Source organism: Barbatula barbatula (genome assembly GCF_947034865.1).
Source record: "Barbatula barbatula genome assembly, chromosome: 8".
In the NCBI taxonomy this organism is placed as follows: domain Eukaryota; kingdom Metazoa; phylum Chordata; class Actinopteri; order Cypriniformes; family Nemacheilidae; genus Barbatula; species Barbatula barbatula.
Genome location: NC_136771.1, coordinates 15,995,885 through 16,012,433, shown reverse-complemented (window position 1 = coordinate 16,012,433; position 16,549 = coordinate 15,995,885). Strand labels below are relative to the sequence as shown.

General features: G+C 41.5%; 1 protein-coding gene across 1 annotated transcript; it reads right to left on the bottom strand.

Annotated features, from left to right (window-relative positions):
- Positions 1 to 611: 611 nt before the first annotated feature.
- On the bottom strand, positions 612 to 15,619 carry LOC306897726 (calsequestrin-2-like; the record flags this gene model as incomplete). The annotated part of the gene is made up of 11 exons (XM_079462718.1): positions 612 to 785; positions 1,114 to 1,188; positions 6,382 to 6,482; positions 6,701 to 6,755; positions 6,861 to 6,906; positions 7,009 to 7,139; positions 8,770 to 8,843; positions 14,213 to 14,324; positions 14,614 to 14,714; positions 14,823 to 14,907; positions 15,386 to 15,619. 11 exons carry the CDS (start codon positions 15,617 to 15,619, stop codon positions 612 to 614), a joined length of 1,188 nt encoding a protein of 395 aa, XP_079318844.1.
- Between the last annotated feature and the right edge of the window lie 930 nt (positions 15,620 to 16,549).

The window sequence follows — 16,549 nt, the reverse complement described above, 5'->3', positions numbered from 1 at the left end:
AAAACTGTAAAAGTATTGGAGTAATTTATTACATCACTTTTTACTGCGCAAATTAATAATATTACTGTAACACAAATATAGTAATGTGTTACTGCTAGAATTTGATAGTCTTATTTAATTAACTCTGCATATAGTAATTTATTGTGTGTCTGATATTTGAACTGTGTTTTGACTTCCACACTGTTGATAGGAAATTATGATACAAATTTCAAAACCCTAGTGTTCTCTTAACACAACGTCTTGTTCTATTCACCGGAGAATAGAGGTTACAGTTGTAGCTAAGACATTTCTTCTGAAAAATCTATTGAAAATTTTGACACATCCTAGAACCTTTCCAGTATTATCTAGGTTCAGAACAATAACAAGTTCACACATTTCTACAGAACACACACTCCAAGCAATTCACAATTTTTTATTAGCCTTATAACAGTTTCCAGTCATTTGATGAACAAACAGCACCAAATATCAGTTATAGCATGCTTTGCGTTTTTTATACAATTAAGACCTTTTTTTAATTTTACTCGTAAAACACTATTAGCTTTTTCCAATAAATGGCTAGTTTAACAATCTGTAATCAGTAACAGCACTTCAAAATTTCTATAGTTGTAGTTTTACAGAGATGAATCACCGTAATGGTCATCCTCGTTGCTACTGCCGCCATTACTGTCATCATCATCATCCTCGGTGTTGACCTTTCCTGAGAGAACATCATCTATCCAGTCCTCCAGCTCCTCAGCTGATGGTAGATCTTCATCATTTGGCATGTTTAACCATACACTGTCAGCCTTTAAAAAGCACAATATGCATCCAGGGATAAATTAATTAAAATATAAAAAATACAGAATTATTTTCTGGATTTCTAAAAGATTAAACTGATTAATAAATGTATTTTCTTGTTTCAGATTATTGTTAATATGTTACATTAAATATTTTTAACTTATATTTGTTAATACATTTTCAAAAGCAGGCCTGGTGACATGAAAAAATAAGAAATATACTTTTTAGAATAAGAGAAGTAGAAAACATAAAGTCCCCCTTACTTTTAGATGAAGTATTAAAATTGAAATGAGGTAACATTTAATATTATAAAAATAAAAAGCACAGATAACTCACATCAGTGACGTTGACTATGCCAATCTGTGGTCTGAAAAGGTCCACTTTAAAGGTCTTCTCCCAGTAGGTGGTTAACTGCAGATGAATTAGTGACAAAATTGTTGATTCCATTCAGTTGCTGATATAACCCTGTGAGAATTTGGGGTTTTTCTGTGTCCCACATTTTATTACCCCACATTGTTTTATGCATTATTTCCTGTTTAGTATTGCTTGAGGTGTCTGTACCTGCTATCAGCATGTCAAGAAAAAGGAATTAACGTATCGCTTACCTCAGCAGAATTACTTACATTGGGTCTTGTAATTTTCCATGTACCAAAGTGTCTGGAACTGAGCATTACCTCACTTCCTCATTTATCCATATATATATTGGACGTATCCCTAATAAACCTTTGACTTTGAGTGAACTGCACTTCTGTGTCTGTGTCATTTTTGGTCCCTGGGCCTGGATGAGTTTTCAAAAAAGTTCTGTTTAATTGACTGAATACTGCATTTGCGTCTGGACGAACTGCTTTTGAAAATACCTGTGTTCATGCACCATCATCAATGGAGCTCTGATATTACGATTCACCATGGCAACAGCACCAAAAAAGCAACATGGCGGCAGAAAGCACGTGAGAGCGAGGCTTTCCGCTCTGTATACAGTGGATTTACTGATATGCTGAAAATGACCTAAGTTTAAATTAATAAATAAAGAAATGTACCGATAAACAAATAAAATAATCATTAAATGAATGAAACAACAGAAATAAGACAGAAATAATAAAAAATATATATTATGTTCTCACTTGGCATGAGTGAGAGAGACGTCATGGTGTACAAAGTCAGACTGATCGTCGATTCGAACCTGCTCTGAGCAGATTAGAGTAGGAATTGCTGCACGTCAAAATCAATTGTTTATTGCCATTATCGCTTTATTTCTACATATATGTCTGTATTTATTAATTTCTTTATTCATGCACTTTATTTACAGTACACACTTTAAGTAATTTCTTATCATCCATAGAAAATTATGCTCTGATGTAATACACGGACGGCGGCTAATGTTATTGATGTAAGGATGGATGAGATATATTTTGATATATCTAATTCACTGTAAAGAAAAACAGTACAGATTTAATAAAAATGCACAGGGAAATGACTAAATTCCAGTTGGGTCCTAAATTGCTCTACTGAAATCAAAGTACGTCCCTATGAATTAATGCAGCCTCTTCATGTACTGATTCCTCTGTAAAAGCAAATATGACATATTAGTCACTGAGATGGTCTATGTATGATCAAAATGTTTGCTATCAATGACTGTGTTAATGAATTAATGAATGAATGAGGTACACCACTTGTGCATTTAAAGGGGGGGAGGAGATCAAAATAAACTCTAGGTTTACCAAAGAAAACCTGCTCCCGACCAAAGTTGCTATGGCTACTTACTCTGAGAATAAGTCAAGTCAAGTCAAGTCAAGTCAGCTTTATTTATATAGCGCTTTTTACAATTTTCATTGTTACAAAGCAGCTGTACAAGAAAAAATGACTATAAGTAAAACATAAAAGGTTATGGAATTCAAAACACAGGTCAAATATCAGACACACAATAAATTACTATATGCAGAGTTAATTAAATAAGACTATCAAATTCTAGCAGCCCCCCCGGCCAGGCAAAACAGTGCAAAACAGTATGCAAACGGTGGCGAGGAACCCAAAACTCCATTGGAGGAGAAAAAAAACCTCGGAGGGAAACCAGGCCTAACCAGGGGATTCCAGTTCCCCTCTGGCAAAAACTGCAGCCTCTGCACAAGCTCAACAGTGCTTGCACAACAAGGCGAAAATAAAAAAAAATTAGATTTAAAATTATCATTAATAATCTAATAGTGGCTGAAGTTTTGTAGGGACGTCACTTCCTTCGTCCAGCATTTGTCAGGTCTAGGAATGGATTGCGCCCTGCCCGCTCCGCTCTTGTAACCTTGGAACAATGAGACAAGACTGGCTGAGAGTAGAGTACTGTTCTGCACTCTTTGATGCAACAAATGCATCAGTTGTTATTGGAAGTGTCCCTGGTTCCGGTTGATCTAACTAGTGCAGCCTAGATCTTTGAAATACATATATTATGATAATCTAGTGTATGCAAGATTAAAAAGATGCGTCTTTAGTCTAGATTTAAACTGACAGAGTGTGTCCGCCTCCCGGACATTGCAGGGAAGACTGTTCCAAAGTTTAGGCGCTAGATAGGAAAAGGATCTGCCGCCTGCACTTGATTTTGAAATTCTAGGTATTACCAACTGACCTGACGCCTGAGAGCGTAGTGCACGTGATGGACTATAATACGTAAGAAGTTCTCTCAAGTAGTGAGGAGCTAAACCATGCAAGGCTTTATAGGTAATAAGCAAGATTTTAAAATTTATGCGATGCTTTATAGGTAACCAGTGCAAGGTTGACAGAACCGGGCTAATATGCTCATACTTTTTTGTACGTGTAAGAACTCGAGCTGCCGCATTTTGGACCAGTTGGAGTTTTTGTAATAGGCCTGCAGGGCAACCACCTAATAGTGCATTACAGTAATCTAGTCTTGATGTCATAAAGGCATGTATAAGCTTCTCCGCATCTGATGATGACAGCATATGACGTAATTAAGTTACGTCATAAGTTACCTCTCTTTTAAAAATGTGCTTGAGTTACCCTGCTTTCTCGGGTTTGACAAATCCCCATTCTGAAACGGGTTGTGTAGAGACCAACAGAATGGGGTTTGACTTGAGAACCTATCATCTCTGATTTTACTCTGATAAGGCCAATGAAGTTGGCGAATCGGACGGCACGCCAGACTCTGCCCAGTACATACGGGTATAAAAGGGAATATTTATTCCTACATTCACTCTCGTTCTCTTTAGCGGGCCAGCGCAGCGCCCGTGGAAAGATGGAACAGCGTCTCGTTCCCTCCATCAGGGAACTGTGGTTACATCCGCAACAAAGACGTTCTCCCTCTGTCGCGCTCTTGATGTTGAGTCGAGACTGACAGCGGGTTTCTGGTGAAAACGCCACGGTGCTGTGCTGCGTCACGATTTCTAGCAGAACAACACTGACCGGCCTGGGTGAGTCACGTGTAAGCGTCCTTGTGAATCGTAAACAACAAGTGGTGTAGTAAGGCATCAATTTGTGTGACCATGACGAGAGGTTCCTATTGAGAACCTTAGAAGGGCCCGGCTTGAGGGGGGACTGGAGCAGCGCCCGATGTTCTGGGTCTCCCCTGGTGGCCGCTTCTTGGAGGGCTGCTGCAGAGAGTTGATGCCCTCCGTTGAAATCTCCATCCGCGGGGGGCCACCTGAGGAGGGGCGGAGGTATGGAGGGGGGGTGTTGCTGGGATGTAGACAGATGTCAGAAAGTCGGCACGCGATTTTCCGAAATCTCATCCTTTGCACGCTGTGGCATGGTTCCGCTATGGGACAGTCAGGTGACGCCCAAAGGAGACAGGTTTGGTGAGTGTGATGGGCCCCGTTCTGTCCGTGGCAATGCTGCGGCGGATTTACGTCCACTCCAATATCACCACTGCCGCTTGCTGTCACATACAGCTTGTTAGCCGCTTTTGAGCAGGAAGTAAACGGTGCTGTGGCCGTGACCGCAATACCGTTACCACGAACGCTACTTCAGCATGCTGGCAGCGCCGCCGCTCCCACCACGCGCATCACGCACTGTGCGTAGGGCACCAAGTGCTGAGGGGGCACCAAAAATAGCCTGATGAATTTTAATCTAATATTATTTCATTAGGCTATAGAAAAATAATTAGGCAGGCATATTTTAGCCATTTATATGTAAAAAAAAAACGGCCGAACAATCCCATATCACCCCGTCCACACCACCACTCGCCCATGTGCGGTCCGCGCGGCAGTGCCTGTTGATCGCGCGTGCGCCTGACGCAGTTTGACAGACAGTAGCCTAGGCAACTTATTTGGAAATGGCCCCGAAAAGACAGCAGGAGTCAGGATCAGAGAAAAGAAAGAAGAAGAAACTGCGAGATGATGCCCGTGCATCACTTGCAGGTAAGTCCATCTTTAATCAAATTAAATTCGGGAAATGTGCATGATGTGCTGCTACTGATCGTAATGTGCGTCGAACTTGTGTACCAATCAACAGAGACGCTTTAGCCTCCTCGTTAGAGCGCTCGTCTCCCATTCGGACCGACGTCAATTCAAAGCCCGTGTCGAGCGGGGCGAGTAACTTTATTTCTGTGAATTGAGATTTTACTGTTAAACATTGATAGTTTTTTGTTTTGCTATTCTGTTTACTGAAGAAAAGTTTTGACCTTTAAGGGGGGGGGGGGCATCATAATGGAATTATGCTTAGGGCACCAAAATGGCTAGCAGCGGCCCTGCATGCTGGAGAACCAGGCATGTGCCTGTCTGACTCGAGGATGGGGCTGTCACACCCAAGACAACAGCGGTGAGACATGCCTGGAGACATTTGCCAGAATTTGTAGGAGAATTTGCTCTTTTAGAAATATGCTCTTTGAAGAAACCTCTGACCAGCTACTGAAACGCCCAGGGGAAGTCGCAAAACGGCAAGAGGAGTTCCGCTGCTCTGCGTCGTAGCTCCAGTAGGAAGAATCAAAGATCGCTCAGCATAAGCCTCACAGGTTCTGAAGCACAAAAATGTCAACAAAGGGGCCGTCACATTCGCCAAGTTCATTGGCCTTTTCAAAGTATAATCGGAGATGATAGGTTCTCAAGTCAACCCTATTATGTCCCTATTGTCTCGACACAACGTTTCAGGGTTAATATGCTCCAAGTTCTCACTAAACCATCCTTTCTGAAACGGCCACTCGTCTCTTTAGTCTGTTGGGTTTTGTATTCTGATTTCCATTACATGTGTTCATTATAGGTTAATTAGTCCCTCACCTGATTCTGTTTAACCTGATTCTGTTTCCCATGTGTATTTAAGCCTGTCTTTTCTTTTAGTTCATTGTCAGTTATTGTTTTATGTCAACGTGTGTTTTGTTCCTGGTTTCCTGTGCTGTCCTTGTGAATATATTATTAAAATACCTTTTGGATAATAGTATCACGTGACAGATGTTGGGGTAGTTTCACGTACAAGCCTTGTCCCAGACTAAAATAAATGAGCTTTCAAAATGTTTAAATACATTGCTGCCATTTTTTTCCCTCAAGATGTACACCAGTAATGTTTGTAAAAAGTAGTTAAATGTCCTAATTTACCTAGTCCTAATTTAACGTAAACCCTGCCTGGGAAACTGCCGCATTATGTATAAAATAGGTTAGATGAACATCTCACCAAAGGAAAATCATCAGGGTCAATCCAAATTATGCTGAGATCTGGGTTTTTAGTATTGTCCCTTGCAACTTCCTTTAAAATCTCCAGGAATTCATAACCATCTGTTAAATAAAAAGATAATAACAGATACATTAAATGTTTACAAAAATATTTTCTTTTTGACTGCAGTATTTTTATATCTTTTTTGTGAATTTTATAAAATGTCTGCAAAATGATAAATTAAACATTTATTTTATTTGTGTTCGCTTGCGTGATTTAAAGAAATAATTCAACATGAAAAACAAATGTTGTAATAAAATAATGTATTTTAAGTCATCACCGGGATCCTCCTCCTCAGCAAAGGCAACAATGTGGATTCCATCCATGTCATCCTCCTGTTGATTGAGAGGGAATACTTCACTCCAAACAGTGACCATTTAATTGAGAGTTAATGTTCATCAGTTAAGGCCTCTACATTTACACAATAAAATCCTGCTCACCCAAGTTTCAAACATGTCCTCAGTTCGAAGTTTTCTTAGAGTGGGCCTGTGTGAAGAAAAACAAATTCATGTTTGAAATTATTTCATTTTAATTATTTTTTTATATTTTATTTGAATTATGGGGTTCTAACGATGGCACTAATATCACCTTCTGTGTTGATTAACAAAGTCCACAATCTCCCCTACTGAATTGGGTTTTCCAGGAACGATAACAGGCTCATCCATGAAGGGCTCATAAAAATCAATCTCATTCATTTTTAGAGTTAGCGGTTTTGCCACCTGAAGGATAGAATAGTTAGATAAAAAGCCTAAACACAATCCAGTTTCCTTAAAGTCATTACAAGTTTCACTATGTGCCATAAATATACTGAACATACCCTTTCATAATAGAACATCAAATGCCATGTGTTATAATTATTGTGATTATAATAGAAATCATAATCACAATAATGAGATTTTGATAACCTTGCTTACTGACTTTTGAAACTGCATAGAAAGAAAAATGTCTCGGTTACGACGTTGCGTCGACAGAATGGGGTTTGACTTGAGAACCTATAATTTCTGACTAACTTGACAAGGCGAATGAAATTGGCGAATGAAATTTGCAGAAATAGGTGAATGAATGCAGCACGCCGTCTTCCTTTTATACCCGGATATCTGGGGCGGAGTCTGGCATGCAAATTTCATTCGCCAATTTCATTTGCATTTTCAAGTCAGTCAGAGATGATAGGTCCTCAAGACAAACCCCATTCTGTCGACACAATGTCTGTGCTGAAGAGCCTGAGAATTGTGCCGTTGTCTCGACAGAATGGGGTTCCTATGAAAATGCTTGGGGCACTTCAATGTAGCCCTTAGCTGCCCCGCCGTCGAGGGAAGTAAGGGCAACCGGGCCAGTTTGATGGGAAGAAGGGGGTGTTCCAGGTCTTACTAAGCTCCTCATGCAGTTCCGGGAAAAAATGGCACCGGAGCTGAGCGCGACCTGGAGTCCCGGTCGGTCCAGAGAAACCAAGTGTCTAACTGCGAGCATTGGGGAAGGGGGAGGTGTGGTGCAGCACTCGCAGCAGCCAGGGGGAGCATGGTTGACATGTCCGGTTCCTCCTGGCCTCGACCTCCCGAGGGAGGCTACTCCAAGGAATCGCAGATGCCAAGATGCTGCAAGCGGCATCTCACCATCATCATGGACCGTTTCTGAATAGGTGACTAAGAAGCAACACAGGGTGGGACCGTCTTTTGAGGAACTGTCAGACGAGCGAGACAGGGCGTGAAAGGTCTGCGAGCCAGTGGCTGATGGATTGAGGCTCACGGTAATCCCTATATCACCCCACCGCTCGCCGTAGGGTGGTGGCTGATTCACTAAAGACAGAGCCACCCGTGACCGCAACATCTGGATCGCCATCCGCCCACGGTGTAGACATGAAGTATCCTCGAACTCCGCCTCAGCGTACCGGAGACCCAGATACTGGAGGCAGACGTTGTGTCCGTCATCCTCCTCGATGAGTGAGTTGCACACAAGAGCCGTATTCCTTTTATATCCAGATATCCAGGGCGGAGTCCTTTCATTGGCCTTTTCAAGTCAGTCAGAGAGGATAGGTTCTCATGTCAAACCCCATTCTGTTGACACAACGTCGAGAGACCTAGAGATAGGGAACTTCTCTTTTTAACTAGAAATTAAACTGAAAACAAATACAAATTAATGTAAAATATCACAGCTGCACTGCTATTAAGGAAATAGGTGTGCTGTGGATTTATAAGTGAAGAGGATCCATGCAAAATCTTTCAACCTTGATTATTTCCTTTTTGTGATTGTTAGAAGGAAAAATTAAGATTACGATCAATTAAATGCACAGCCCTGCCATGGCTGCATTACTTATTATAAAAATCCCTTATAATTATAAAGGACTGTACACACCCTTTTGTCAAAAGTGGCAAAAAATTTCACATATGGTTGAAACTTTTCTGCAGCCATCTGGAAAGCTTTGTAGTCTAAGAAACAAAGAGAAACATACTTTACATAAGATACACACCTAATTTTCGATTAAACCTCTTAAATAGCTACATTAAACACTGAGAACTAAATTGTATAATTTATATATGAATAATTCCGAATTTTTTCAACACATCCACAGGTAACATCAAAAGCCTAGCAAAAATCAAAGCTGGATTGCAGTCATGTATTACATTAAGATTTATGCATTTGGCAAATGCTTTTATCAAAAGCCTAGACTTATGCCTAGTTCACACTGCATTATTTTGGCCCCGATTTTCAGTCGCCTACACGTTTTGAGAAATCACAGACAAATTTCCGAAATCGGAGGGAAATCGGTGCTTGTTCAAGCGAGTAACAATCACGCATTGTGAATTATCAAAGATGCAATCTGAGAGAGTGGGGACATATCACAGACGCTCGTGAAATATTTGGCATGGTAAATTTATGCACCTGTTGGCGACTCAAAATCCTGCTTGTGTGATATGACTTTTTGGCGTCTTACCAGCGTTGTATCTTGTTATTGGTGCTGCTAGACCTTAGTGCTGCATTCAACATCATTGACCACAGCACACTCCTACATAGACTCGAAAATTACGTCGGCATTTAGGGAAAAGCTTTAGAATGGTTTAAATCGTATTTATTCAACCCTTTTTCAATTTGTAGCAATAGTCAATGAGGTGTCACGTAAATTGCCAGTACAGAGTACCACAGGGCTCAGTCTTAGGCCCTCTGCTCATTATACATGCTACCTCTAGAAGATATAATAAAGCGACACAAAGTTAGTTTTCACTGTTATGCTGATGATACTCAACTTTATATTTCCTCGAAGCCTCATGAAACACAGCAACTCCGTCGAATAATAGAATACATAGTCAATATAAAAAACTGGTGACAGTAACAACATTTTATTACTGAACTTGATCAAAACTGAGTATTGAGTTAATGTCCTTCAAAAAGTCACCCAGGTATGCCTGGTATGAGAGCCATCGTGTGCAGATATGCTCCAGACTGACTTGTTGCCATATATGCCTTGCCCACCAAGCTCGATGAAATTCCGCATGGCTTGGTAGCATAGGAGCCTTCAGGGATGATGCCATTGACGGGGATAGATAGCTGGCTAGTGTCTGTTCAACCCATAGAATCACTCCATACCTGTGCTCACTATACCCCAGGATATTAGAATACATATTAGAATGGGGTGAAATAACATATATATATATATATATATATATGTTTTTTCCATGACCTTCTTATTTCATCATGCAGATCTGTCTACCTTGATCTGAGCCACCACCTTAGTTACAGCCTCCGGCAAATAACATGCTGCACTCCCAAACACACCACACACATATTCTGTGTGTCCCTGTCTGTTTTACACTTCCTGTACCAATACGTCATCCCACCTTCCAATACGTCATCCGACCATATTGAACTGGAATGCCCTGGTTAGGCCTGGTTTCCCTATGAGGTTTTTTCTGGAATTTTGGGTTCCTCGCCACCGTTTGCAGACTGTTTTGCACTGTTTGCCTGGGGGGCTGCTAGAATCTTATAGTTTTATTTAATTAACACTGCATAAAGGAATTTATAGTCTGTCTGATATTTGACCTGTGTTTTGACTTGCATTACCTTATATGTTTTGCTTATAGTCAATGTTTTCTTGTAAAGCTGTTTAGTAACAATTAGTAAAAATTGTTAAATAAAGCTGACTTGACTTGACTTGACTATGATGTATAATTTTTCGATTGGATGTTTTTGACTTGCATACTTCAGACTCACTCAGGCAGAGGCATTCCCCAAAGTGTAGCCATGGCAACACAGCGGGAGTCCCTCGAAAGGGAACTATGTCTTCAGATGGTGTACAAAGACCTTACATAAGGAAGCGTTATGTTTTAATTACCTTAAAGGAGCTATCTACGTAACCCCGGGTACCCTTACATAGAATTCACAGTTTCTAGAGTATTCCTAAATCGACAAACTGCTCTAGGGAGCTAAAACATTATAAAACCTTGAGACAGGTCAGACATGCAATAACTAGTTAGATTTCTAAAATATAACAACTTCACCCCCACCCAGCCATCAAGCTAGTGACCAGGGGATCTACCCCCACTCAAACCGACAGATGGGGTTCCTATTGAAAAAGCCACATCCCTTTGCTGCGTCACAATCTCTGGCCACAATCTCTCAGAATCAGTTCTCTGGTTCACATATCAACCCACACCTGTGGCCTAATGGTTGGAGCGTTGGGATTGTGATCAGAAGGTTGCCGGTTCTAATCTCAGTACCAGCAGGTCATGACTGAAGGGCCCTTGAGCAAGGCACCTTACCCCTGATTGCTCTGCAGTAATGTGCCACTGTATAAAACTACTTGTAAGTCGCTTTGGATAAAAGTGTCTGCCAAATGAATAAATGTAAATGTAAATGTAAATGTAAGGAGATGTGCTCTCTTTATTCACTGGGGCGGGCAGACATAGTCCTATATACATTTATATAGAAATTGACATATATCCATTTATAACCTTACCGTGTATTGATGTTCTTGTTAATATGTCTGTCTCAAAACTTTAACCAGGTAATTTGCAGTAACTCATTTAACCAAGATGATATGTAGATCATGTTTGGGGTCTATGAGCTGAATTTGTGATTTCCTTAATGTTAATGCTTGTTGTGTTTTGATAAAACGTTTCATATTTTATTTATTCAACTCTTAAAAGTTTTCTTACTGAACATCAAATCAGCTTCCAAATGCAAAACAAGTGCTGGAAGACAAAGACAATTTACATTCCTTCCAAAGGTGCCATCTTCTGATTGGTTCAATCCTCACAGCTTAAAAGAGACAACCGTCTCTTCTGATGGACTGCTGCAGTGGACGGCAAGTGTTGTGGCATGAAGAACATTGTGTCAAACCGACAGATGGGGTTCCTATTGAAAAAGCCACATCCCTTTGCTGCGTCACAATCTCTGGCCACAATCTCTCAGACGTGAGTGCAAGCGTAAAATTTTAACCATCCAGTGGACAGGCAGGGGGACCCAGAGCTTTGGCAAAGATGAGAGGCCCCTGCCCTCGGCCACCACAGACAGATGCCTTGTTTCTCTAATGCCGATAAGCAGTCCAGTACCGTAGGGCCACTGTGGAAGTGCTGTTCCCTCAATGAGCATGTGCGCTACGGAGACCACTTCCCGCCGTAGGGAGGAGTACCTGTATAGTGGAGACACCAACATGGTCTCGCCGGCAGGGGAAAACTCATGGGAGGTATGTGCGGACTGAAGTGCCGCAAGGTGGATGTCCACCTGGAGGAGGCCATGGGTTGCAACGAAGGGAACCATCTCATGAGGATACGTCAGACTGAACCACCCTGTTGGGGGGTTACTACTTGTTGGGCACTAGGTCCGGTTAGAGCTATGCGTGGATGAATCAGCTGACTGGGCAGAGTCGTCGTCAGGAGCATTAGCTCTGAGAACCAAGTCCGGTTGGGCTAGTAAAGAGCAACTAGTAACACTTGATGCTCCTCTTCCCTGACCTTGGACAGGACCTGTGCAATGAGGCTAACTGGGGGAAGGCGTACATCCGCTTGTCCCACGGCCAGCTGTGCGCTAGGGCATCTGTGCCGACAGGGGCCTCGGTCAGGGAGTACCACAGCGGGCAATAGGTGGTGTCCAGGGAGGCCAACAGGTCTACTTTAGATTACTGTAATGCACTATTAGGTTGTTGCCCTGCAGGCCTATTACAAAAACTCCACCTGGTCCAAAATGCGGCAGCTCGAGTTCTTACACGTACAAAAAAGTATGAGCATATTAGCCCGGTTCAGTCAACCTTGCACTGGTTACCTATAAAGCATCGCATAAACTTTAAAATCTTGCTTATTACCTATAAAGCCTTGCATGGTTTAGCTCCTCACTTCTTGAGAGAACTTCCAATAACAACTGATGCATGTGTTGCATCAAAGAGTGCAGAACAGTACTCTACTCTCAGCCAGTCTTGTCTCATTGTTCCAAGGTTACTAGAGCGGGCAGGATCCAGTCCAAGGTTACCGGAGTGGGCAGGGCGCAATCCATACACAGCTGACCCCATACAGGGCTGTCTGGTCAGGTTGCCTGGTATGTGTGTGGCATGCAGGGACTTCGTCACCTGTTGACTCCTCATGAGGAGGTGTCGTGCAAGTGCCACCCTGACGGTTGATATACGCTACCACAGTTGTGCTGTCCAACCGGATCAGCACATGCTGTTCCTGCACGAGAGGCCCTAGCATCCTCAGTGCAAGTAGGACAGCTATCAACTCCAGGCAGTTGATATGCCAGCGAAGACGAGGGCCCGTCCACCGACCTGACACCGCGCGCCCGTTGCACACCAACCCTGCAGGGAGGTGTCTTTTCGTACCACAACTCTTCTCGAGACCTGCCCTAGAGGGACCCCTGTCCGCAAAAAGGTCATCGAAGACCAAGGGGTTAGGATGCGGCGTATACTTACGAACCCAAGGGGGACCACCCCCCCCCCGTGGACGCCTAGTGTCCCAGAAGCCCCTGAAATAGTTTCAGGGGGATCGCTGGCTGCTGCCCGAGAAGGTTCAAGCAGTTCAGCACTGACTGTGCACGTTCGGAAGTGAGCCGCCCCATCATGGAGACGAGTCGAGTTCCATACCAAGAAAAAAGGTGCCCAGGGGAGAGCTGGCTCTTTTCTCGGTTGACCTGTAATCCCAAAGGGTCTAGGTGCCAGAGCACCAGGTCCCTGTGTGTACACAACAGATCTCGCGAGTGAGCTAAGATAAACCAGTCGTCGAGATAGTTGATCACGTGCACACCTCTCTCCCTGAGGACCTGTGGAGACAGGGACAGACCGAATGGGAGGACCCTGTACAGATATGCCCATCCCTCGAAAGCGTTTGTCGGACTCCCAAAGACCTGAGGCAGACATCATGTAAGTCCCTCTCCTCAATGAGTGTGTTGCACCCGCGAGAGCAGCGGGCCATGCCACGCCCAGAGGAAGTCACTGACTAGGGACACTCCGCTGCACCACGTCGTAGAATCCAGCAATTTGTAGATTGTCATCAGATGCAAAGGCTCCGAAGAACAAAAGATGCAGCACGCCGTTTCCCCTTTATACCCGGATATCCGTGGGAGGAGTCAAGCATGCAAATTTCATTGGCCTTTTCAAAACTAGTCAGAAGATGATAGGTTCTCAAGTCAAACCCCATCTGTCGGTTGGGGACCGACAGAAAGGTATTTTACTTTGAGCTAAACTAATTCCTTGACTGAAACCGGTGTTTTAAATAACTAATTTCATTAAATTAATTAAGAAAGCTTACCATATTTTCATCAAAGTAAACAGACAAGGTTAAAATGTATTATAGGACATAAGTAGGGCACTCACATTCTGAGTCTTCACCCTTGAAGTAACCAATAAGGCGTATGTCTTCCTCCATTCTCTCAAAGGCACGAAGCTCCATGGGGTTACTAATCAGCTCAACTGGGTCTTCTAACAGCTAAAAATTATATTCATTCACATACACAAACAACTTAATGAGATGCTATTCCTCAAATTTTCAATATTAAAAAGATCCACATATGTTTAGAAGTGAAGGTTTGATCTCAACAATACAAAAAAGAAATTCGATGTAAGGAGAAATACAAAAATCTTTCAAATGCCTCAATGCAGATACCATTGAAGGAAATCGTTGTATATTTTACCTTATCAAAGTAAATTGTAACAAAATAAAACAATAATTACAATTTAAATCTCACACCTCCCACATGAGTCCTACATATACTCACATCCAACAGGAACTCAACAAGTATATCTGCAGAGAGCTCCCCATCAAACTCAATTACTCTTTCATTTTTAAACACATAGATGCTTCCCTCCTCCTCCAGACCTAATTGACAAAGATCACATGTTTCATTGGCCATGCTGTAGAATAATACGATTCGATTGTCTACAAAATAATGTAGTTATCACAATGAGGGAGGTAAATCGTTCTTACCAAGCTTTTTTGCCACCTTAGCATCTTTATGTGAATCTACCATTCCAAAACCAATATCCTTGTCTTCAAGAACTTGAGCAGTAAGCTAGTGATACACAGAGTTGACAAATCAGCACATTATTTGTGAATGTTAAGTATTTACTTCAAATCACTATGTTATTTGTAATAACTGTTGCAAACATGCATGTTGCATGTAAAATACCTTATACAAATTACAATATAAATGTTTAGGCTATATATACAATATAAAACTGGTAGTAAATGTGCCATTAATGTGCATGTTATGAAAATTTAACATTTAACATAAGAATGCAGTTTGACCACAATAAATCGATTCCATCAGTATGTTTGACAGAAAACAGAATACATTTGACAAACTCTTACAACACATACATATAAATATAAAAAACATTCATTGTTTTCCAATTAGTTATTCTTTAAAATGTTGTTTGGTAAAATGTGTTGAAAGTGACTATCTAGATGAAGAAGCTGAAACCAAATTATTATTTTATAAAACAATGTAAATTACAGTCACATGACAGTCTTTCTGATTTACTCATTACCTCCAGTATCATCTCCCTTATCTGAAACTGCTCCTGGAGCTCCTCATCTGAACGCAGGGGCTTGTGATAGAGCAAACACATCATGCCATAATTCTTCAATGTCTTCTTATAATTCCTCTCATTTACATTAATGACTCTATCCTTTCCATCAAATCTTGGAAACTTCAGCCCATCTGGAAATGAGAAGGGCAGAAAATCCATGCAGAAAAGAGTCAGCAGCCAAACAGACATCATTGTCGCAATGAAACAGGTAAATGAGAAGAAGAGTCTGATGAAATGAATCCAGTTGAGATCCTATAGGACAGTTAGGTTGAAAATAAATAAAGTCAAAATAAGTCTTAATGTGCAATCCTTCAGTTTATTACTCAAGCTCTTGAAACGGAGAGAGAGAGAGAGAGCTGTGCTCTGCTTCTTCACTTTTTATCCATTTTTGTTCTGAGCAGGAAAAATTAGGCAATGACATGATCTCACCTTCCTATGGGTGTGTCTAGAGAATTTCGACCTCTTTTTGTGACATAGTAATTTAAAAGCTAAAGATAAATGAGCTTAGGAAAAAGAGGACATGCATCAATACTTGAGGGGATCACTATAAAATAACAATTTAAAGGGTAGAGCAGTATAAGAGAGGGTAACAATAGTAGGCTAGCTTCGACCAAAATATAAATATTAGTAGGCTACACTAGGCACTGGAAAGTGCAGCATTTCTGTCGAAAAAAAACTAATTGAGCTCAGGTTGTTGTAATGATTTCATATAAATGAAAACACTTATTTTTAAATGCATTATTTTTTTAACCTTTTGGGCCAAGGAGTTGAAACCTGACAGAATTTTTTGTGCAGCACAATCTACATTTTATTGAGAAAAAGGCCCTAGATCAAACCCCACTCATCAATGAAATACGTCAGACAGCCAGAAAAATCGTAGGGTTATTTTGACGCAGCTGCAAAGCAAAATCTTGTGGAGATCCAGGGCATGATGGGGAGACCAACCCTTAAACTGATACAGGAGGTTGATCCAAGATGGAACAGCACTGACATGCTGCAACGCCTGTATGAGCAACGAGAGCCGGTGTCTGCTACGCTTTCCAATGTAAGCAGTGACACTGCTCCGCTGACTAGTTTTGAGTTCGACATCATTCAAGAATAAATGTCATTACTGCATATGTT